At 39.4% G+C, this 25,641-nt stretch overlaps 1 protein-coding gene across 2 annotated transcripts in view; it reads left to right on the forward strand.

The window, feature by feature from the left end:
- Nucleotides 1-1,258: 1,258 nt before the first annotated feature.
- Nucleotides 1,259-25,641, forward strand: part of ALG5 (ALG5 dolichyl-phosphate beta-glucosyltransferase) — a 42,895-nt gene continuing 18,512 nt past the window's right edge. The window contains exons 1-6 of one of the 2 annotated variants that reach the window (XM_060637332.3): nt 1,259-1,394; nt 5,494-5,665; nt 6,063-6,109; nt 8,153-8,221; nt 9,542-9,634; nt 14,048-14,161. In XM_060637332.3, the coding sequence (XP_060493315.2) occupies nt 1,329-1,394; nt 5,494-5,665; nt 6,063-6,109; nt 8,153-8,221; nt 9,542-9,634; nt 14,048-14,161 (561 nt within the window). In that variant the 5' untranslated portion in view covers nt 1,259-1,328. Of the gene's footprint in view, nt 1,395-5,493; nt 5,666-6,062; nt 6,110-8,152; nt 8,222-9,541; nt 9,635-14,047; nt 14,162-25,641 lie in introns of those variants that run through there. The other variant, XM_060637333.3, reaches the window with a different exon arrangement.

Genomic DNA, 25,641 nt, shown 5'->3' on the forward strand with positions numbered 1-25,641 from the left:
TGGCGCGGCGCGGGTGGTTCTCGGCCCACCTTGCTTCGACCTTCTCTGTCCCGGCAACGCCCCTAGGCTTCTTCTTTCCCTTGGACGCGTTTTGACGAATCTGCCATCAGAGAAGACGAGAGTGTATCTTTCTAGAAACAGTCTGGTAGTTCAAGAGTTTAAGAGAAAACCGACCCTACTGCCAAGAATTGAGTATTAAGAGTGGAGCATTATTCCAGAGTGTCTGTGTCCTTTTCCCGCCTCCGTCTTAGGCGGGGCCCTGGGCTTGCCCCCTCCCAAGCAAAGGGCTCCCGGCTCTAGTTACTGGAGAATTACATAAACTTTCTGTGCACTCACTATCCGCACCAGGTTATACTTTGCAGGTCCCGGGAGCAGGCTCCAAAGGAGTGGCTTGTGTTGCGGCTCAAAATCTCCCCCTCCCTCCTAGGTAGGGTTGCCAGACAGGGTACAAGACATCCGATTAAATTTGAACGTCAGATAAACAAAGAGAAAATGTTTTCCTTAAATATAATTTACTGTCAAATTGGCTAACGTACAGCGTGTATACCCCAAACAATACATGCTATTAGTTGTTACAGGGGCTGTGGGGGAGCAAAGAATGTTTTAGAAATAGATGGCAGTGATGGATGCAGAAAATTGCGAATGTAATTAGTAACACTAGTGTACACTTAAATTCGTTAAAATGGAAAATTTTATGTTTTATAAGTTTTTTTAAAAATTATTTTTAATGTTTTATTTTTGAGACAGAGAGAGACAGCGTGAGCAGGGGACGGGCAGAGAAAGAGCGAGACACAGAATCCGAAGCAGGCTCCAGGCTCTGAGCTGTCAGCACAGAGCCCGATGTGAGGCTTGAACTCACAAACCGCGAGATCATGACCTGAGCTGAAGTCGGACGGTCAACCGACTGAGCCACCCAGGCGCCCCTATGTTGTATCAGTTTTTAAAAACTCGTGTAATATACCGAAAATTTTTTTAATGGGTGGGTTGTATTGTGTGTGAATTATATTTTAACAAGTCTGTAAAAAAAAAAAAAAAAAAAAAAAAACAAAACTGTTCATTGCTTATCTGAAACTCAAGTTAGTGGACATCCTGCATTTTTACTTGCTGATTTTGTCCACCCTACTGTGGAACAGAGGGCCCGCCTCCACAGCTGACCCCGGCTCCCAAGAACTACATGTTCTTCTCCTCGCCTTGCCGCGAGAGGGCGCTGTGGGCGGCGGGCGCCAGGCCTGCGCGGCCCCTCTGCCGGCAGGAGGCGGGGCTGCACCGGGGCTCTTCCGCGTGTGTGTAGGTAATTGGTAGGGCAGGCGGCGACCTGGGCATGGAGGATGCTTTCGCTGGTGCTGAAGCTGGCGGTGCTCGGCGTGGCGCTGGCGGCCGCAGCCTTGATACTGGTGAGGAGAGGGATGGGGGATCGCCGCGGGCCCAGGCTCACTGCTGTCTTAGAGACTCGGCCGGCACGCATCTCCTCTGCATTGCCCACTCTTCGCCGGGTCCCTTTCCACCAGGCTTCCCGCAAATCTTGACCCGAGGATTCCTTCCCCTAGAATTCTACACACCCTTTCTTCCGTATTTATTTTTGTTTTGCAGCTTTACCTCCCTCTATGCCCGGAGTCTTGTACGCTTATTCACTGGGGGTCGTGCTTACCAGTCTCCATTTGCCCCCTGGTCCCTGGACCTCTGTCCACCCGCCCTATCTGTCCCGACCTCTCCAAGACTCCCCCACCCCCACCCCCGGGCCTGCAGCCTATGCAGTTCTGGCTCCACCCAGGAAGGTCTTGAGCCCCCAGGAGGTGTGTGCTCTCTAGACTCACCCTTTTCCTGATGTTAAACAGAAAGTGGTGACAGCGCACCGCCCAGAGCCATCTGTTACAGACTGGAATAAATTCGTGGATCAAGAAGACCCAGGAGGGACACAGTAAGACGAAGACACACAGGCGTGGTGTTACCATGTGTCTGGGAGTCGTTATATCCCATTATTGAACACCCTAAATTCGCTGCCTCGGAATGAGGCTATACAGTAGAATTCAAACTTGTGTTTCCTTTGCTCTTATTGTGGAAACAGAAATGTATAAACACTTGCTGATCCATAACTAATAGTCAATTTGCCAAGTGACCTTTCCCTCATATAATTTGGAATGAACCTGCCATCCAGTTAGTAAATGGAGTTTACTCCAGTACACTTCCAGGAGTAAAAGGAAGTTTCAGCTTCCTTGACACTCATATTAGCCCTCTAGATAGCACTGCTAGGAAGGCCATTCTTCCACCTTGCTAGGTTTGCAAACTCACGGTTTAGAAACAATAGAGAAAAAGCCATGTGTCCTGACTACTTTGGTGATTTGTGTCTGAGTGAGAAAGGGGTCTTCTTTCTTCCATAGTGGAGATTCTGGGTTTTTTCGGGGTTTGGAGCAAGTCAGGGTTTCAGTGGGGCAAATTTTGACAGAATCCTGGATTGAATCGTCTTGTTAAATCTGTCTGTTGCACAGAGTTAAATGAGTCCATTATGAGGGTATACTGGAAGTATTTGATCCCACTGGCTTGAAGTGATTATAAGAACTACCATTTATTGAGGACTTATAATATGTTGGGTATTGTATTCAGCGTTTAACAGGGGCATCCCTTGTGATCTTTAAAACAATGCTGACATAAATGTTATTATCATTAGCTTTATTTGATGAGGAAACAGATTGAGATTGAGAGATTTCACATATGAAAATGTCACACAGCTAGTGGAACTTCATTTTTTTTTTTAATGCCAGAGCAGGAAATTATAAAAGAAAAAAAAAAAAACTAGTTTCATATATATCCACCTTCCAGACATTTCCTCACCCCACTTGTCTGAATTATTTTGAAGCAAATCTAAGACATAACACTCTATCTGTAAATCCCCAGCATTTATCTCTAAAGACAAGATTCCCTTTTTTAAAATATAACCATAATAAAGTTATGGGTTTTTTTTTTTTTTTAAGTTTATTTATTTTGAGAAAGAGAGTACAAGCAGGGGAGAGCCAGAGAGAAAGACTGGGAGAGAGAATCCCAAACAGACTCCCCACTGACAGTGCAGAGTTCGATGCGGGGCTTGAACTCAGGAACCATGAGATCATGACCTGAGCTGAAAACAAGAGTCGGATGCTTAACTGACTGAGCCACCCAGGTGCCCTGTGTTATCATGGATGTTTAAAAATTTTAACCATTATTAAGTGATTTCAAATATCCCATCTGTTCAAATGCCTCATGTATGTTTTAGTATAGTCTTTTTGTTCCATTGAGCATTAACATACACTTAGCACTCAATTGATACGTCTCAAGTATCTTAATCTGTAACAATTTGTCTTGTGTTTTTGTTTTTGTTTTTCCTTTTGTTTTCCTTTTGTTTTTGTTTTCCTTTGTTTACCTTAATAAGTAGTCATTTGTCCTGTAGAGTTTCCAACAATCTGAATTATACTGATTGCACCCCCTTGGTGATTGTTAACATCTTACTCTGTCTCCTCCTGGATTTCCTATTAACTGGTAGTAATATTTAGATATGTAATCAAATGCATGTTTGAGGTTTTTAATCAAAAAAGGCATGTGATTGATGCTGAATACTTCCTCTTGTATCATACCAGAAGGCTTGTTATATCTAATTTTTTCTGGTGTTGAGAGGATCCAGGAGTTCAATTTTGTTAGCCTGACCAACCAATCATAAAGTTTGTCAACCTAAATCCATTATTTCTCTGGGGGTTGCAAAGTGGAATATTCTAATTGTTATCATTCCTTTTTCGTGTATTACCTGGAATTCTATAATGAAAAAAAAATTCATTCTCAGCCATTCAGTTACTCTGACATATCTTTCACTTATAAAAGGTAAGACAAAAGGCAGAATTTTGAAAATAATGAGGTGATTCTGTGGCATCTTACAGAGAGCATTGATTACTTTTGTTAGGAAATTGAATTTAGAAATCACATTCTGGACACTGGGGTGCAGAATAGGAACTTCCTTTTTTCAGGGAGAGGGAGAGAGTGCGTGTGCATGTGAATAGGGGAACGGGGGAAGGACAGAGAGGGGGGAACAGAAGATCCAAAGTGGGGTCTGTAATGACAGCAGAGAGCCTGATACAAGGCTGAAACTCAAGAACCATGAGATCATGACGTGAGCTGAAGTTGGACACTTAACCCACTGAGTCACCCAGACACCCCAGAACAGGAACTCTTAACCACTAGTCGGGATACTGCCTCCATGCTCCTACTAATCAGAGCAAGTTCAATTTCAGTATGTACCCAATGGAATATTATAAATGGTCACCACATTAAAAATGAGTAGCATTCCAAATATTTGTGGATTGACTGCTTTAAAAGCAGGATGTGTACCAGTAGAAACAGTGTTACAAAGAATGGTTATTTACAGGGCTCGCTCCCAAATAAAAATGGAAGGGAGCTATAAAATGTTAGTAGTGCATGGTGACAGAGCTTACAAGTTTGATACTTTATTTAAAAAAATAATGTATTCTTTTTTTTTTTTTAATTTTTTTTTTAACGTTTTATTTATTTTTGAGACAGAGACAGAGCATGAACGGGGGAGGAGCAGAGAGAGAGGGAGACACAGAATCGGAAGCAGGCTCCAGGCTCTGAGCCATCAGCCCAGAGCCCAATGCGGGGCTCGAACTCACAGACCGTGAGATCATGACCTGAGTTGAAGTCGGACGCTTAACCGACTGAGCCACCCAGGCGCCCCTATTCTTTTTTTTAAATTTTTTAATGTTCATTTTTGAGAGAGAGCAAGCGAGTGGAGGAGGGGCAGAGAGAGAGAGAGGGAGACACAGAATTCGAAGCAGGCTTCAGGCTCTGAGCTGTCAGCAGAGTCCGATGTGGGGCTTGAACTCACAAACAGCGAGATCATGACCTGAGCTGAAGTTGGATGCTCAACCGACTGAGCCACCCAGGCACCCCAAAAAATAATGTATTCTGAATTCAAACCTAGGATAAGTGTCAAGAATATATTCTTAAGCATTACTGGCCCCTACCATGGGGGTGGAGGGGTCGTTTCTTCAAAACCTTGCTTGATTTGGTCCTAGATGGGAGGTCTGGCCTCATTCCACACATTCTGCCTGTACTGTGAACTTACCTTCTGTCACATACAGGCTCCAAGTAAAAATCAGACCTAACTATGTGCTTGCCAGGGGATTGGAGGTTCAGGGCATCATAGACTGCACTTCTAGTGACTGTTCCCTGTTAGATCTAGGACAATGGAGTCCTGGGGATGACAGGTCAGAAGAGACAAAGAGCCTCCTAAGGCATTATTAGTACCTTACCAGTTGAAGAAAGGAAAATAACCAGTGCATAAGTAAGGGATTTGAATTTTGGTGTCATCTCTAGACCATTGTTAATGGACTAAAAACTGAGAGTAAATATTCCACCAAACAAAAAAAATCATGTAAAAGATGTGTTCTCATATAACAAATCGAAAAAAAATGTCAACATAACATAATCTCTTGTTAACATACCTGCTTTTAGATTTCCTTTGTTGCATTTATAACTGCTACAAAAATGCCACATCTCCATCAATATGAAGAAGAGAAGTTCTTCTTAAATGCCAGAGGACAGAAGGAAACTTTGCCCAGCATATGGGACTCACCTACCAAGCAACTCTCTGTTGTTGTGCCTTCATACAATGAAGAAAAACGGTGTAAGCCCGATTTCATTTTTTTGGTCATTTGGGAAGAAAAGGAAATTTAAAGTATGACCTTTATTGTCTTTGCCAGAACATTAACAGATGTGGGCTGTGGTGAGTGCATAGTTGGTAGATGTAGTTCAGAAGAGGGGAAACGAGTAATAGCTGCAGAAGATAGGGTCAGCATCAGAAGTGGTAGGACTGAAGTATTCTGGAGACTAGAGTAGCTAGATGTGAACAGCAGACCTTCCAGATGGGAGCGGCCACTGGAGGAAAGTCCCAGAGGAGCCTATTAGACTATTCAGACTTTTTCCATATGTAAACTGAGTGTTCTGAGGCTTGGTAAATCATTTTCAAAAACAATTTTTCATATATATATATATATTTTTTTTTTTTTTTTTTTTTCTTTAAGTGCCTGTAATGATGGATGAAGCGCTGGGCTATCTAGAGGAGAGACAGGTATCATGTTTTCTCTTTCAATATGATGTCTCCAATTAAAACCAGACTAGATCACCAACTTGTAGATCCTGGCTAGACCCACGGTGAGAGACAGTGCCAGCCATGGCCGGGGCCATCAAGGTCACAGGGCCTCCCATGCTCAGCTTGTTGCCTGCCATGGGCTGTCAGCGAGCAAGCCCATCACGTGGCTCACTACCTCCAGCCGCAGGTGGGTGAACCCAGAACAAACCGGAAAGCTGACATTACTTATATACCCTCCCACCCACTTTTATCTTCTTGCCTGATGGTACATTTAAAGTTGAATGTGGATCTTGAGAAACTTAACAGGTGGCCATGGGGGAAGGGAGGGGAAAAAAATAGTTACAAACAGAGAGGGAGGGAGGCAAACCATAAGAGACTCTTAAATACTGAGAACAAACTGAGGGTGGATGGGGGTGGGGGGGAGGGGAAAGTGGGTGATGGGCATTGAGGAGGGCACCTGTTGCGATGAGCACTGGGTGTTGTATGGAAACCAATTTTACAGTATATTTTAAAAAATAATAAAAATAAAAAATAAAACAGCCAAAAAGAAAAAATAAAAAAATTGAGTACATCTGCAGACTCTGTGGCAGCACAGTGCTGTTTTTACTTTTGTGACTTTTTAAAAAGACATTTATTTGAAAAAGGCTTATAATTAGAGTGAAATTATTTTTGTTTTTCTTTATTATTCAGAGGAGTTCCCCTCATTTTCTCTTCTTTCCCTGAATAAAGAGAAGAAAAGTAATACGCGCCCTTGTTTAATAGCATCGGCTGCTGTTGGAATCTCCTTAGAGACTTTAAGGAAACAAATGGGTTTTGTGGCTGGTTCTTTTTTTTTTTTTTTTTTTTTTTTTTTAGAAAATTCCTTGTTTTGATTTACATTGGTTTTATGTTTTCTTTGTAAAAGGAACATAGAAGATTCATTGAAAGAGAGGAGGACATGTTGAAAAATTAAATTTAAAGAAAAGAAGGAGAGAGGGGCGCTTGACTGGCTCAGTCAGTGAAGTGTGCAAATCTTGATCTTGGAGTTGTGAGTTTGAACCCCATGTTGGGTGTAGAGATTACTTAAAAGAAAAAAAAGAAAGAAAAAGGGAGAGAATGGAGCCCTTGTTAAATGTGTGGCTTCTGTCTCTTCTATTACATGTGTTCTTTACACCAACCACATAGACTAGGCGTGGGGTTTTTTTGTTTGTTTGTTTTTTGTTTGTTTTTTTAAATGAGAAAACAGGCCATAATGTAACTTGCCCAAGGTCATAGGTTGTAGCCTGTCTCCAAAGTGCTCAGCACAGCAAGCACGTGGCTGCTCCCACCAGTTTGGTGCAGGGCGACCAGGGCAAGAGCAGGACTCACGGACACTTAGTCAGTGTTTGCTCTCTGCTCTTACCCAGCATCTCTCTTCCTTTTGGTTCTTGGACTTTTTATTTTATGTGACTTGTGCCCTTACATACCACTCTATAACAACTATTATTTATAAGCTTCAAGGACAGCTAAACTATTTTATTGTGGTAGGATTTGGTTAAACTAAATAAATGTCCAGGATTTATATTCCTAGCCTACAGGAAATTGGGAGAAATAGCTACTCAAGTAAACTTAGAGAAAGAAATGAAAGAGCTTGCATCTTGGGTTAGAGGACACGAGAAGTGAGGAAGAAACCCATGAGTTAGTAAGGATTCTTAGCTATTCTTGCCTCCCTCCCCAGCCAAACAAAAGCCAAGCAAATTCATTGCAAATAGCAACACATTACATAGGATGCCCCTGCCAGTACTTGGGAACGGCAAATAGCAGAAGTGCAGCATGAGGCAGGAGTGACGGGCATCTCTGGGAGTCTCTGCTGTGACAGTTGTCTGTTTTTGCTTATTTTTGACTTATGTACCCCCACTGGGTTTAGAGTAAGGATGTATTCTCCAGAGGGAACAAAGACTGAAAAAAAAACCAAACAGTTGTTATTTAAACTCTTTGCAATCTTATCAGAATTCTTGATGGCATTTATGCCAAATTGAGGTATTTTATCTTTGCTTCTTGCAGAAGCAAGATCCCACGTTCACGTATGAGGTGATAGTAGTTGATGATGGCAGCAAAGACCAAACTTCAAAGGTAAGTAAACTTGCTTTGAGGATTGCCAGTGGATAGAAATGTAGAATAATTTAACAAATGTAGAGTCTTATTTCCGGTCATCAGAGAGTGCTAAAGCTGTGCCAGCGCTCTCTGTTGTTACAGTGTGGGTAGTCAAAAAAGCAGAGAGGTTTCACCTATGGAAAGCTGGAAGATAAACCTGCTGTTCTACCACTCCATAAGACCAGGGAAGCTTTGAAGATCATCACATTGGGAGAAAACATATACAACAACAATTCACCTTGGCCACTGGGACCCTTCTTTGCCTACCAATATATGGTTCCTTTTTTCTTAAGCATCATTTTTTTTCTTTATACTCCACCTTGCCTTACAGTTTCTAAGCAGTCATGCAAATAGGAAGATGCCTTCATATCTGGCGGTGGGTGTCAGATATGTCCTTTGGCATACCTCTATCTGGATTTACCCACAGGAGGTAACAAGTATCTTAGAGTATTATCCTCTCTCATTCCTGCATTCTTAGACCTATAGCTCCTAAGCTGCTAAAAAAAAAAACTAAAAGCTGGTCTGCCAGGAGGGCAAACAGCAGATGAGAATAACTTCACACTCTCTATGGAGATGAGGGTCAAAAGGAGAAGATGTTGGGGCACCTGGCTGGCTCAGTTGGTAGAACATGTGACTCTTGATCTCAGGGTCATGAGTTCAGGCCCCATATTGGGCATGGAGCTTACTTAAAAAATGAGGGGGAGGGCTGTTGATGAAGATAGGTAATATAGAAAGGCGATGTGGAAAAGCAAAGGGCATGGACCATACTACAATGGGTTGATGACTAAATGAGTGATGAAGAGATGTGTGTAGCAAATACAGATCACTGTTTCACGGCTTTGATTGTAAATCAAAAAATAATGGCAGTTGAGTGAAAAGATTTGGGGGAAATATTCCAGGATATGAACAAGTTCTGTGGGGAGTAAGATCAGTTGTTGACATGTAAGTAAGTCATTAAGCAGTAAGCAGCAGGGTCAGGGGGAGGATCACAAGTGTGTACCAGTCGATCAACGCATGGGTTTTATTTTCTCAAGCAGCTCATTAGCATAAATAAAGGAGTCAAAATAAGAGACAGCCACTGCCTCTTCTGTTGTTGCCTCTGCAGGAAGGTGAATTGTGACTTCAACCTAGTGGGTTGAAGGCATTCAACAACTCTGGGCCACTAAAATGTACAGTGTGTATAATCTAGTCAGAAGAACAGTGTAACGGAAATAGCAGTATTTAAGCCAAACTCAGAAACCTGGTTTACTGTCTTAGAATCCAAGTTGATATTATTCTGACTTTTATATAATTTGACAGGTAGCTTTTAAATATTGCCAGAAATACGGAAGCGACAAAGTACGAGTGATCACGCTGGTGAAGAATCGTGGGAAAGGCGGAGCTGTTAGGATGGTAATCCATAGTTTCAGCATTTTAATCTAAAACGTAAACATTTTTTAATAAATTCTTTTGCAGACTAATATGTTTGTTTTCTACAGCTGTCTAATTGAATACCACCATTTCAGGTTAGTGGTGAATTAGTTTTAACAAGAACTTCATATACTTATCTATATATAATGTGATCAAATCTTAAAAATCATGCCATATCTATGATATACTAGGTAATTCAGGAGAATAGGTGTATCTTAATCAAAATTTATAATGTTATCATCTGCCTCTGTGTGTCTTTAATACGGTCACCAGATAATAAGATTATATGATTTTTTTGCAGTTTATAAAATGCTTTGACATATTAAGGTTTACCTATATGAAGACACTGTGCTTAACATGGTACCTGAACTAAGATAAATCTGATGTGGGTCTCTCTTGATGAAATTGGCAGTCTGCTAGAAAAGATGATTATACTGATGAGAGGTACACCTGATGTGTTATAGAAATTCCAAAAGGAATAGGTTACTTTCAGCTGAGGCATGTCAGGTAGAAGTCCAGATACTCTGAAGAAAGACCACAAGTCAAGATATGTGGAAGAAAATCCAAATAGTGTCTTAAATGATTTAGAGGTTTATTTTATTTTGCCCCCCCCCCCCCCCATAAAAAGAACTCTAAGTACAAGCATCCAGGGCTTATTCAGCAACCCCACTGTGTCATCAGAAACTCTGCCTCCTAACTTTTCACTCCCTTTTTCCTCATTCACACAAGGTGACTCCTGGAGTACCTGGGAGCCATTACATCCACATTCCAGATAAGAAGGAGAGGGGCAGAGGGCAAAAGACATATGCTGGCTGGCTTGCCCCCTTTTGGGGAACTTTCCTAGAAGCTCCACTTAAAAATTTACTTAATTGTCATTGGCCAGAACAGTGTCCCAAGGCCACCCCTATTTCCAAGGAAGGCTGAGAAATGTTTTTTCCTCACATTTTCACTCCTGACCTGATGAGACATCCATTAGTAAAACAGAAGGAAAGAATAGAGTTTGAGTAGGTAACTATCAGTCTCAAGCACATGTCAAGCAAACTTGACAAAGGAGATACCACTGAAGCCAAGCCTCCAGCAATGGTGAAAACTGGCTTCCACCTGGTTATTCCACTCGACTGGTCATTTTCAGCTGGACAGTAAATTAGCCACTTCAACATAATTATCACATTTAACCCTCCTCATATTGTCTCAAGAGTTAGGTCCTATTTTTCAATTACGTAGTTGAGGGAAGTGACACATAGTAAAGCAACTTACTCAAGGTCACATGGTTATTAATAGTCAGAATGAAGATTTAGATTAGGTTAGTACCCTGAAATCCATGCTCTTAACCTAACATCTCTGTTAGTGTGTGGGAAATGTTGAGAGAAGAGCAGCAAGACAGAATTCAGAACTCTTGGAATACGTACTAGGAACAGTGAGCTTGCTCTGACTAGGTCATAAGCCATGCAAAGAGGAGAAAAAGAAAATAGGGTTGGTGTAATATCATGGTGGCCTTTAAATCCATCCATTCACTTATTAGAGATACTTAGATGAAAGACAACCATCCTATCCTTAAAGACACCATACTTTAATAGTGTTGTAACGCCATAATAGAATGGCGCCACTTTCCAGCTGGGAGGAACAGCAGCAGAGACTTCCCATAGGAGGTAAATTCTGCACAGAATCTTCAAGGAAGACTAGAAATTCTGTCCAGGCAAAAGTTGGGGCAGGAAGCTTGCAGAGGAGGGACGTGACCAAAGGTATGAGAGAAAGCGCCACAATCAGGAACTGCTAGTGGTACACGTGGGTTGACTTTGTAGGAGTAAGTTCAAGGGGGTAGGTGGGTTCATATCCTGAACTTTTAGGGTAGGGACTTTTAGGCTTTCACCTTTGACAGAGTGACAGTAGCCAGCACAGTAGTGTAAGCAAGGTACAAGTGGATTGTTAATTTGGATTATGATGGTGATGCAGCATCAGAAGAGGAGAGACCAATATGGTAGGGGTGGAGGGCAAAAATGAGGTAGAGTTGTATCAGGTGATCAGGGAGAGGAATAAGTAACCTAAGACCTTGGAGGAGGCCAAGGAGAAGGAGAATGCCATAGAAGGAATGAAACACTGGAGAAGGAGCTGATTTAAAAGACAACTTTAATTGAGTTTGAGCCATATTAAGATTGAGATACCATGTAGTGGTATCCGGAATAGCCTGGTAGAGAAGATGTGAGTGAGTAATCCACATGCATCAGATGATAGTTGAACCCATTAAGTTGGCAAGGAAGAAGGAATAGAGAAAAAGGACAGCTGGAAACCAAGCCTTGGGGAAATGCGGCTCATGAGGAAGAATAGTACAAGCAGTGAGAAGGGATAGGGTGTGATTGAATGGACAGGAATGGGAAGTGCTAGGATAGACTACCTTTTCAAGAAGTTTGGTGGTGAAGTGAAGGCCATTGTCGGTAGAGTGGAGAATAGCCAGCATTGAAGAACCTCCTTTAAAAAATAAAATAATATGGGTGTCTTGGTGGCTGAGTTGGTTGAGTGTCTGACTCTTAACTTCTGCTCAGGTCATGATCCCAGGATCATGAGATCAAGTCCCGTGTTAAGCTCTGTGCTGAGTGTAGAGCCTGCTTGAGATTCTCTCTCTCTGTCTCTCTCTCTCTCTCTCTCTCTCTCTCTCTCTCTGTCTCTCTCCCTCTCCCTCTCCCCCTCCTTCCCTCCTCCCCCCTCCCTCTCTCTTTCCCTCCTCCCTCCCTCTCTCCCTCACTCTCTCTCTCCTTCTCTCCCCGCCTCCCTTTCCCCCCCCCTGCTCCCCCACCTCTCTCCCCTGGTCATGCTCTCGCTCTTTCTCTAAAATAAAAATTTTTTTAAAAGATAAAATAATAAAGTGGACTAAACAAGATTTAAAGCCAAAGACATTTTCCATAATGTTAAATAATTACCTCCAGTTCACCCTTAACATGTATTGCTGAAATAGTCCTTTGTTGTTTTTTTTCAGGTTTTTTTTGTCCAGATGTTAAACAAAACATTTTTATTCTGCCTTTTCACCTGTATTCTTTTTTTTTTTTTTTTTTTTCTTTTTGAGAGAGCGAGAGAGAAAAAAGAGAGTGCGAGCAGGGAAGAGGGGCAGAAGGAGAGGGAGAGAGAGGGAAAGAGAGGGAGGGAATCTTAAGCAGGCTCCACACTTAGCACAGAGCCTGACTCAGAGCTCGGTCCCACAACCCAGGAATCATGACCTAAGCAGAAATCAAGAGTGGGATGCTCAAAAGACTCAACTACCCAAGCCCCCTTACCTGTCTGTATTCTAACTGGTATGACTAAAAAAAAATTACAGAAACTAATTAGTGGGCTTATCCCATAGAATAAATGATCAAAGTTTTGTCTACGTTTGTGTATATCTTATCCATATTCACATACTGTTAAGTAATATCAGAAGCTATATTTCTCCTGTATCAAGCCATACATATATTTATACTTAAGAAACAATGAATTCACTCAAATGGACCATGAATTAAGAGTTGATGTGTAGTTTGTTTCCATGTGAAATGTACACTGATAGAGCCATATTTTGCACAAAAGGCCAACTGATTCAGTATTGAGAGGCATAATTTTGCTAAGTGTCAGATGATTCAAATAACATAAAATAGTATTTGGATATATCCATGCTTCCCAAATTTTAGTGACATTCCATATTTCTTTGTTCAACAATTAATTTAAACTGCTTTAGATTCCATAATAAAGAATACTGGGGTGCCTGGGTGGCTCAGTCTGTTAAGCCTCCGACTTTGGCTCAAGTCATGATCTCATGGTTGGTGGGTTCAAGCCCCGTGTCAGCCTCTGTGCTGACAGCCCAGAGCCTGGAGCCTGCTTTAGATTCTGTGTCTTCCTCTCTGTCTGCCCCTGGCCTGCTCATGATCTGTCTCTCAAAAATAAATAAACATTCAAAAAAACAAAGAATACTAAAGATCTGTCTGATGGTGGGTTTCACAGCAAGTCTGTATATATTGTATTTGTTCAATCCACTCATAAATATGTTCTTCATATGCTGTCCTAAAGTAGCTCCTGATATGCACACAACGCATATATAACATATATGATAGATATTTTACTTTTGTTCTTTTTGATGTGGGATATCTTTTATTCATCCAAATCTATATTCCTATCATGATATATTCCAAAGTAATAGTGGTAGGACCTCACAAAGTTTTTAAAATCATGAACTAGGCATTAGATACATTTGGAAGAATCTTATCAATGTAATTTGTTTTCAGGGAACTTTGGCATCCTGCCATTTCACACCTAGTATTAGATATGAGATTATCTAATATTAGTTATCTTAAGTCAAGCAGAACAAACTGATATGTCATTGGATTTAGCCTTAATTTTAAGCAACTTTCTTTTAATTCAAATGTTTAAATACAGGGTATATTCAGTTCTCGAGGAGAAAAGATCCTTATGGCAGATGCTGATGGAGCCACAAAGTTTCCAGATGTTGAGAAATTAGAAAAGGGACTGAATGATCTACAGCCTTGGCCTGTGAGTATGAGAATATAGATTAAATAATCTTCAGTCAAGAACACGGGGAGTCTAAAGTAACATTAAAATGGAATTTACGGGAGTGCCTAGGTGGCTCAGTTGGTTAAGGACCCCGACTCTTGATCTCAGGTCTTGATCTCAGGGTTGTGAGTTCAAGCCCCATGCTGGGTGTGAAGCCTACTTAAAAAACAAAAAAAAAAAAAAAAAAAAAAAAAAATGGAATTTACATACAAGTTTAAAAACTGGTGTTTTTTTTGTGTGTGAAATTCTTGTATACGGTCCCACAGAAAAGCTAATCATTTTATTATAAACATTCACTGATGGTCTGAGATTTACTTAACAATTACTTATTTAATATTCTGGCCATATCACTCCATTTTCAATCCCTTCTATCAGAGTTTTAATATTTATTATCTATATATTCAGCTAAGGCTTTTATTTAAAAGCATAGATGGAGCCTCCCCTGTAAAGATGTGAAATGAAACTGGATCACAGAGACTTGGTTTTGATGAAACAGACCTAAGCAGGAACCCCTCAGTAAAGATCATGTGCACCTTCATGACATAGTTTCAAAAAGTAGAGATAGACTTTTATTTAGCATTTGAGATTCATCCATATTGCTAAGTTTATCAATAATTTGTTCCTTTTAATTGCCCGGCAGTATTCCATTGCTTGGGTGTATGACAGTTTGTTTATCCATTCAACTGTTGAAGGACATTTGGGTTGTTTCCAGCATTTAGCAATGACGAATAAAGCAGGTATCAACGTTTCATTAAAAAAAAAAAAGCAGAAGTTAAAGAAAGAAAACTCCTGGTGCCATTTCCACTCTTTAAAGGCCATTTAGATATATTGAAAAAAAAAAAAATCTATCTATCTATCTATCTATATATATATATATAGATAGATAGAAAAAAATAAATAAAAATAAAGGCCATTTAGAGAAAGACGAATTTACCAAATTCTGAGCTTTTTACCAAATAGTCCCAACCTGGAAAGAATCAGACTGAGACATTGAATAAGCACCCTGGGACAACATTAAACAGTACACCTACCTGCTATCACACAGTATCCCAGGATTTCAATCGCAGCAAGAAGAACTGCTAGGGCTTGCCAGTTTCAGGGCTTCAAGCTAAGTTAGGGCACAGGTCCATGTGATTACATCCCTTCCTCAGTGGAGTGTATCCTCGTACAGGACATGGCAAAATCTCACAATAACAAAGAACCCATATAACCCACCAAAGCCACACTGAGCTCTAAGGGAGCTCCCTCCTTCCCCCAGGTGTAATATTCAGGCCTTGAAACTCTAGTTCAGAGGGGAAAACCAGGGGCTACCAAAGGTAGAAGTACAGGTTTCCCCTGCTATCCAGAAGCAGAGTGTTCTCATTCGTAAGCCCAGATGGCATAAAGCAAAGAAGCAATTACCATTACTTCATGTGGAAAATTTCTTTGAATGTTCCCTGACCCAAAAAATAACCTCCCTTAGGCTTTTCTGACACCTTAAGACACAGCTACTGTGTCTTTTATAAAAGCAACATACATGGCCTAACAAGAACTTTTGAAAAGCGGGGGCTACCTGTGTATCAAGGAAAATTCCCTTGTACTGCACAAGTGCTACCCATGTTAGTCACGACAAAATGAAATAAATGTCAGCTATACCAACATATTACTATAGAAAAAAAAAAGTTTCATACCAAAGTATTTTTGCTGAACAAATAATGAAAATAATTCAGCAACACAGGCGTTCGAAAGAGTGAGGACAAAACAACAGAATGATGTTAAAAGAGACATCACAGAAAATTTTCATAAATTTAATACCCTCATGATTGTCAAGAGGATTGTCCTAGTTCTCCCCAGTTCTCCCCTAGTCCTTCCCAGAGAACTGACAAAGATTTGGTAAATGTTTCTAATGCATTATGCCTCTAGCTTGGGGGAGCCATGAGTGGGAGGGAGGATGGGAGATGTCAGGTTGTTTGCAGCTGACTTTGTGTCATTCTACGTAGGGCAAAGAAAAATTAAATAATTTAGCCAAAGTTAGAGGGTGAACCAAACAATAAACAGGAGAAAAATCTGAACCTTCTGTGAATCCCAATTCCCTTTATACAACTCTGAAAAGGAAAGGAGTTCTGATGCCATCCTTTTCATTATCATAAGCTAATTTACTGCATTGTTACTGTAAATATTGAGTTTTAAAGAATGAAAGCATTTGATGATGATTAAACTTTTACTTCACAGCCTTGGTCTACAGCACCTCACAATATGTCTGATTATTTAAGAGTGTATCACAATTCACTTGAATGAATTTGAACTCAGTTTATTAAGAATTTTAATCAATATGCATCATATATTTCTTTTTGAAGGAGGCAGAGAAGTGACAAAGTTCTAAAATCCACTGTCTGGATCAACTCAGTAATAATTATTTTTGAATTGGGATGCTCTCTACTCATAATTATGACAAAACTCATAAACAGTCGGGCATTACTCAGAAAACTGGTACTCTGAAGCTAACATTCATAGAGGAATTAGAAGAAATCTTAATTATCTAATTCAGAGGTTGGCAGACCTCTTCTGTAAAGGCCCACAGAGTGAATATTTTCAGCTTCAAAGCCATACAGTGTCTGTTGCTACTCAACCCTGACTGTAGCACAAAAGCAGACCTAGATAATAGATAATTGAATGACCATGCCTGTGTTCCAATAAGACTTTATTTACAAAACCAAGCAGCAGGCCAGATTTGGGCCACAGCCTATAGATTACAGACCCTTGGGCTAATTCAGTCATTTATCTAGTATTGGAAACTTTTTATAATTACCAAGTGATCTTTTAGTCTTTGCTTGCATAGCTGTAGTGATGCCCAAGCAGCCCATGTATCTCAACTCAGTTACAGAGTTCCTTTTTGCATTAAATGCAAATATGCCTCCTTTTGATATCCCCTTTGGTTGGTTCTGTTTTTCATAGCTACACAAAATAGTCTACTTCTCCTTTGTGACAGCCTTTTGGAGAGTTAAAGCGATTTCCATGTGTCTTCTCTATTCTAAGCTGTCAATTGTTCTTCCAGTTTTCAAACAGCATATTTCTTTTTGTTATCATCCTGGTCATTTTCCATTGAAGATGCTTCAGTTAGCATGGATCTGGTTATACTGCATTTACATTGTTACCTCATAGCTAACTCTTTCATATGCAGTGCCATTGCCATTGAACCTTGTCTCCCTATCCTCAAACTGGCACAGTTATTTTTGTTTCTGTGTTTCTTTTGCCTTGTTTTATTTAGGAACAGAAGTGTGGATCTTTATTAAACATCAGCATATTTGATTTCTGTTTCTTAGGGTGTAGGGCTTTTTTTCCATCTTTAATGAAAGTGCCGTTCCCTTCTCAATTCATTTAAGTCACAAATCTGATAAGCGTGGCTTGCGTATATTCCCTTGAGCACAAATAAAAATTGACTAGAATTTTCAGAACTAGTTCTGAAAATAATGAAACAAGAACATGGGTTTCAAAGTAGTGAAGTCCTGTTATGACCACATGACTAACCCACTAGATACTAGATACTAACTAGTATCTAGTCCTGTTATGACCACATGACTAACCCACTAGATACTAACCCACTAGTACTAATCTACTAGGCAGTAGTTAAATGTCTTTTACAGCATTGTGTTGACTCTCTGGAACATTTGTAATGGCTTCTAATGTTTTTTCAGTTGATTTTATTTTTAATTGCAACAAAAAGAAATTAACTACTATTTTGTACTTCTAATTCCTCTTAGAGTTCTGGTCAGATTATTCTTAATGAATTTAGAGAAGTTGCTTGCAATTTCTTCTCTGAAGAAGGTCTTTTAAGGTTTTAAATTAAATATATGTAATTTAGGTAGAGTTTTGTGTAACACACAAATAAAATAGGATTTACATTTAGTTCCAAATACTTTATCTGTATATCTTTTTTCTTTAAGTGCAAAGCTTTTATCCTAGCTTTTCAATTTCTTTTTTTTTCCTTTTTTTTTAAATTTTATTATTTTTTTTAATTTACATCCAAATTAGTTAGCATACAGTGCAACAGTGATTTCAGGAATAGATTTCTTAATGCCCCTTACCCATTTAGCTCATCCCCCCTCCCACAACCCCTCCAATAACCCTCTGTTTGTTCTCCATATTTAAGAGTCTCTTACGTTCTGTCCCCCTCCCTGTTTTTATATTATTTTTGTTTCCCTTCCCATATGTTCATCTGTTTGGTCTCTTAAAGTCCTCATATGAGTGAAGTCAGATGATATTTGTCTTTCTCTGACTGACTAATTTCGCTTAGCATAATACCCTCCAGTTCCATCCACATAGTTGCAAATGGCAAGATTTCATTCTTTTTGATTGCTGAGTAATACTCCATCGTGTGTGTGTGTGTGTGTGTGTGTGTGTGTGTGTGTGTGTGTGTGTATACACATCACATCTTCTTTAGCCATTCATCCATCGATGGACATTGGGCTCTTTCCATACTTTGTTGATAGTGCTGTCAACATTGGGGTGCATGTGTCCCTTCGAAACAGCACACCTGTATCCCTTGGATAAATACCTAGTAATGCAATTGCTGGGTCATAGGGTAGTTGTATTTTTAATTTTTTGAGGAACCTCCATACTGTTTTCCAGAGTGGCTGCACCAGTTTGCATTCCCACCAGCAATGCAAAAGAGATCCTCTTTCTCCCCATCCTCGCCAACATCTGTTGTTGCCTGAGTTGTTACTGTTAGCCATTCTGACAGGTGTAAGGTGGTATCTCATTGTGGTTTTGATTTATATTTCCCTGATGATGAGTGATATTGAACTTTTTTTTTCATGTGTCAGTTGGCCATCTGGATGTCTTCTTTGGAGAAGTGTCTATTCATGTCTTTTGCCCATTTCTTCACTGGATTATTTGTTTTTTGGGTATTGACTTTGAGAAGTTCTTTATAGATTTTGGATACTAACCCTTTATCTGATATGTCGTTTGCAAATATCTTCTCCCATTCTGTTGCTTGCCTTTTAGTTTTGCTGATTGTCTCCTTTGCTGTGCAGAAGCTTTTTATTTTGATGAGGTCCCAGTAGTTCATTTTTGTTTTTGTTTCCCTTGCCTCAGAGACGTGTTGAGTTAGAAGTTGCTGCGGCCAAGATGAAAGAGGTTTTTGCCTGCTTTGTCCTCGAGGATTCTGATGGCTTCTTGTCTTACATTTAGGTCTTTCACCCATTTTGAGTTTATTTTTGTGTATGGTGTAAGAAAGTGGCCAGGTTCATTTTTCTGCCTGTCACTGTCCAGTTTTCCCAGCACCACTTGCTGAAGAGACTGTCTTTACTCCATTGGATAATCTTTCCTGCTTTGTCAAAGATTAGTTGGCCATATGTTTGTGGGTCCATATCTGGGTTCTCTATTCTGTTCCATTGATCTGAGTGTCTGTTCTTGTGCCAGCACCAGACTGTCTTGATGATTACAGCTTTGTAGTATAGCTTGAAGTCTGGGATTGTGATGCCTCCAGCTTTGGTTTTCTTTTTCAAGATTGCTTGGCTATTCGGCGCCAGCTTTTCAATTTCTTAACCAGTAATTATGTTACCTCTTTTAATAAAATATGCTTGGGTTTGCAATAATTTTTCTAAGCCAAAATATATGATGATCACTTGTTTAGTTGCTTAACTGTTCACAATAGAATCAAAACTTCCTGAACAGGTAAAATAGATGACAAAAAGTCTGCATTCTATTAACCATAGAGTCATTCCTCAGGCCATGACTTGGATCTTAAATTCTCATTTAGACACAGTTTCAACAAACTTAGTTTTTAGGTTTTGAAGGGCACAAATGATTAAAGGTAACATGTGAAAGAGATATGGAGTAAAACTGCATTGACAAAAACTGTAGGGGCAGATATTAACCACCACCACCGCCACCACCCCGCACCCAAACACACCCTTCAGTCTGGAGCAATTGCTACCTAGTGGCCCTGAATGTTCCTTTGTCTTCAATTCAGTAGTCCTGGGCCAAAATGTGGGTTTGGTACACCAAAACTTCATATATGTATACATGGTTTGGCTTTTTCCTTAAACAGGAACGTGACAATTATTATTTCCTTTTTTTTTTTTTTTTTTTTTTTTTTTTTGTGACCATGGGCAGGTTCAAGAGCCTGTTATGTTTGTGTCACCCTCTCAGATGACCAAGCATGCAAAAGAGATCCCTGAACTTCCCAAATCATTTGTTTTATAGACCCAGCATTCTGGTGAGATCTTTTTGAAAATCAAACAAGGGAGAAAAGAAAAATTAAGAAGATAGTTTTGAAAATGTAAAAAGAGGAAGAGTATATGTAATTGACCTTTCAGGACAGTCTGTCTCAGCAGATCACAAAGTATGTTTCCCACACCTTTGAAGGACAAGAGCTGCCTATCAAAGCAGGTATATAATGCCAACAAACCTGGTTTGAAAGTGGGTATCTCTTAAGTACAGAGAAAGCAAAACTTTTTCTCTAGAGGACCAGAGGGTAAATATTTTAGGCTCCATAGACCACATGTGGTCCCTGTTGCAATACTCTTTTTTTTAACAACACTTGAAAAATCATTTTTGGTCATAGGTCATGAAAAAACAGGCAGCAGGCTGTTTTTGGCCCACAAATCATGGTTTGCCAACCTTGGTCTAGAAGATTGAAATCTTGATGTTAACCATAATTTTTGCTGACCATATAAAATTTTCATAAATTTAATATCCTCATGATTGTCAAGAGAAGATATCCTAATTTAAAAGGAGGAAAATAATTAGGCATCTTTTGTTGCCAAATTTATTTGTTGAATGTGCAGTATTTTATTTGATACAGTATTTTTATAGAACAAGTTAAAAGTAAGAATCAAAGGTTTGGGTGCCTAGGTGGCTCAGTTGATTGTCCAACTCTTGATTTTGGCTTGGGTCACGGTCTCCCGGTTCATCGGTTTGAGCCCTGAATCAAGTTCCAAAGTGGCAGTGCGGAGCCTGCATGGGATTCTCTGTCTCCCTCTCTTTCTGCCCTTCCCTCATTCATGCTCTCTCTCTTTCAAAATAAATAAATAAAATTTAAAAAAAAATCAAGGAGTGCCTGTGTGGCTCAGTCGGTTCAGCGTCTGACTTCAGCTCAGGTCATGATCTCATGGCCCATCAGTTTGAGCCCGTGTCAGGCTCTGTGCTGACAGGTTGGACCCTGAAGCCTGCTTCGGATTCTGTGTCTCCCTCTCTCTCTGCCCCTTTCCCACTCACACTGTGTCTCTTTCTCTCAAAAATAAATAAACATTGAAAAAAAATTTTTTTTAATAATAATCGAAAGGTTTAAATAATTCACATCCATTGATCCAGTAATACATATCTCTTAACCCAGCTTTGAGAAACTTATCTTAAGGAAATAATTAAGAATGTGTATAAAAACAAATTTTCGGGCGCCTGGGTGGCGCAGTCGGTTAAGCGTCCGACTTCAGCCAGGTCACGATCTCGCGGTCCGTGAGTTCGAGCCCCGCGTCAGGCTCTGGGCTGATGGCTCGGAGCCTGGAGCCTGTTTCCGATTCTGTGTCTACCTCTCTCTGCGCCCCTCCCCCGTTCATGCTCTGTCTCTCTCTGTCCCAAAAATAAATTAAAAAACGTTGGAAAAAAAAAAAATTTTTAAAAACAAATTTTCAAGGATTTTTGCATATTTTTTATTACAGCAGTGTTTTTTTAAAGAGAAGGAAAACTTAGAAACAATTTTAAGTGTTCAATATTACTTTACACAGGTTACATTCATTATAATAAAGGATGCTATTCATTGTATACAACTAGGTGAAAAAAATTTTTTTGAGACAGAGCATGAGCATGTGCCCAAGTGAGGGAGGGGCAAAAGGAGAGGGAAAGAGAGAGAATCTTCAGCAGGCTCCACGCTCAGTGCAGAGCCTGATGCGGACTCCATCTCAGGACCATGAGGTCATGACCTGAGGCGAAATCAAGAGTCAGATACTTAACCCACTGAGCCACCCAGCCACCCCCAAAAAATAAATTTTAAACATCTGGATATATATAGATAGCTAGAGTTATATCTAGTAACCTACCTATGGAATTGTCTGTGGATAGTGGAATTATGGATATCTTTTCAAATTTTTATATTTCTTTAATTTTATTGTTTATTTTTAACAATGAAACTTTATTGCTTTTGAGGAAAATGGGTATAGGATTTTTTTAATTTTTTAATAAATACAAATTTTTCTAAACTCAGTACTTTGCTTTATATGCTAAGTTTTCCATTTCTGCCCATATTGGATGAATACGACTGATTTCATCATAAATTGTTTCAACTTCATTTCTATATATCTATCTCACTTGGAGTCACGTTTGCCTCATGGAGTACCTGTGCCAATTTCCATTTCCACTTCAGTAGGTTTCTTAATTTTGGGTTCAGAATTCAAATGCACCTAGGTTCAAATTCCATGTGACCTTGAACAAGTTAATCCATCCACCTCATTTTCCTCACCACTGACATATGGACAGTGAGCCTATGGACAGTGATGGTCAGTGGGCTTTGCACTGACATCTCAGAGCCTGCTTGGAATTCTCTCTCCCATTATCTCTGCCCCTTCTCCACTCCCTCCCTTTCTCTCTCTCTCTCTCTCTCTCTCTCTCAAAGAAATGAACATTTAATTTAAAAAAAGGAATAAATCCTGAGGTGATGATTAAAATGTTTTAAAATGCGTGTCAAGTGTTTATCATTATGTCGAGCCCTCAATAACCATCATCTCTAATTATAAATGTTAGCCCTTATGCTTAATTCTCAGAGCTAATTCTAATGTTACTGTTTATAATTGTTAGTATAAATTAGATCTACCTAGTTCTTCAATTCTATTCTTCTAGTCTATTCCTTTTCCCCAGTGAATTGTGAGAAAATACTTAAATGGAAAAGTATCAGAGTTCTGATTAAACGTTTCTTTCTAGGAGACAATATGGTACCAATTTACCACTTTTAAAAGCTAGCTGTAATATTTCAGTGACTGAAATATTCATTTTTTTCAATACTACAAGAAAATTAGTGATACTCTGAAAGAGGCATAAAGGAAAGAGACTCCATGTTTACATACATTGTCTAATATGAGCAGTTTTTAAAACAAGACTATCTTTTCCTGAAGAATAACTGACTGTTCTAAAAGCCGTTTAGATGAATTCCTTGCGATAGTGACATTAGTACCAGGGATTCAGTTCTCACACCAGAACTGAAGATAAACAAAATTCTCTTAAAAGCTTTTAGGAGATTTTAAATGAAAGCTTTTGGTTTTTATTTGTTTTTGTTTAATTAAATGGCATTCTAATTCTATTTAGTCTCTGAAAGGTGGGAGGAGGTCCGTTTGTTTTGTTTTGTTTTTTCCTATTGCTTGGTAACATTACTGTTCTTTTTGGATTTAAAGTTGAAGTTTATTTGCCATATACTATTTGAACTTTTTATATAGGTCTTCTTTAAGAAAAGCATTCTCAGGTTACCTGGGTGGCTCAGTCAGTTGGGCATCCGACTCTTGATTTTGGCTCAGGTCATGATCCCAGGGTTGTGAGATTGAGCCCTGTGTCAGGCTCTGCACTAAGCATGGAGCCTGCTTAAGATTCTCTCTCTCTCTCGCTCTCTTTCTCTCCTACCCCTCTCCCCTGCTCATGCTCTCTCTAAAACATACACACGTACATACATACGTAAGTAAAAATAAAATAAAGAAAAGCATTTCTCTCCCTTCCTGAGGAAAGTACCTCTGCCAGAAAAAGAAGGGAAGAAATTATTTCTACTACTAAATAGTAGGCAAAATATATAACAGATAATTTTCAAAAGCAAATATAGCCAGTAAAATTTCCCAAGGTTTACCTTTTCATTAAAAAGGAAATTAGGGGTGCCTGGGTGGCTCATTCAGTTAAGCATCTGATTATTGATATTGGCTCAGGGTGTGACTTTGCAGTTGTAAGATCAAGCTCTGCATTGAGCTTTGCACTGACATCTCAGAGCCTGCTTGGAATTCTCTCTCCCCCACTCTCTCTGCCCCTCCTCCACTCCCTCCCTTTCTCTCTCTCTCTCTCTCTCTCTCTCTCTCTCTCTCAAATAAATATTTAATTTAAAAAAAGAAAAGGAAATTAGATCACAAAGGGTTATATTTTTCCCTTTTAAAATTAGCAAATTTAAAATGAGAATAATTAGAACTGGCAAGGATTGGATGAGGTAATCAATATTATACCCATTTAGTGGGAATATAAAGAGCTTTTTAAAGAATAATTTGGCTCATATATATTTAAAACATTCATACTTTCAACTTAGTATTCTATTTGTATGACTTTTTCCAAAGAAGGAAATCCAAAATACAATTAGAGTTTTATATTCAAAGATGTTCTTTTGAGCCCTTTTCTGAAAAACATGAAATTAGAAATAGTCAACACATACACAAACAGTGAAAGTATGGTAAATCTCTATGGTGAAATATAATACTGCCCTTGCCCTTGACACAAAAAAGAAAGATGGCGACATGCAACACTGCTATGATAAGTTCTTGAAAAGTAAACTTGAATTTTATCAAGCTTCTAACCCAAAAAACCAGTTTACAGGGAACACTGGGAACAGAGGAACATGATAAATGTCACCAGTGTGGATACAATCAACAAAATCCAAAACCTGGGTAAGTCTACAAGACAAGTTACATAGTTTCTTCAACAAATAAGTATAAGAAAAAAAAAGTAGGGGGAACCCACAGGTAAAAGAAATAGCAGCCAATTTGTTGAGTGGGGTAGTGATGAGGGGCTGTAGAAGAAGCAAGGTTGGCCATGTATTGGGTTTTTTTTTTTAATTTTTTGTAATGTATTGATAATTGTTGAACCACATTGTGGGTACATGAGGGCTTCATTTTCCAATTCTCTCTACTTTTATGCAAAACAGTGAACTTGAACATAAGAAATTTTTGGATTATTTTAAATGGAAAAGAACATGACATATAGGTGAATTTCAGCTATGGTTTTAAATGCAGAGAAAAAAGAATACAAGGAAATATATGAAATACTATCAGTGGCTGCTTTTAGGTAGTGCGATTATACATGACTTTTCCCTTTATAATAAAGTTTTACTATGTGTAAGTTTATGGGCTTGACAATTTTTTTTTTTTTTTCAATATGCACTTTTTTGTTTATTTTGGTGAATGGTTTAAAGGTCAAATGGTATAAGAAGAAAACAGTGAAAGGAGGCCCAAGCTTCATTGCTCAGCTTAGTCACTTAGTTACTCTCAGAAGTAACCAGTATTATTTATTTCTTGCATATCCATCTGGAAGATGCTATAAGTATTCTTTATTTAAAAATGCAGATTGTGGGGCGCCTGGGTGGCGCAGTCGGTTAAGCGTCCGACTTCAGCCAGGTCACGATCTCGCGGTCTGTGAGTTCGAGCCCCGCGTCGGGCTCTGGGCTGATGGCTCGGAGCCTGGAGCATGTTTCCGATTCTGTGTCTCCCTCTCTCTCTGCTCCTCCCCCGTTCATGCTCTGTCTCTCT

This window comes from Panthera onca, chromosome A1, assembly GCF_046562875.1.
Source record: "Panthera onca isolate mPanOnc1 chromosome A1, mPanOnc1 haplotype 2, whole genome shotgun sequence".
NCBI lineage: Eukaryota > Metazoa > Chordata > Mammalia > Carnivora > Felidae > Panthera > Panthera onca.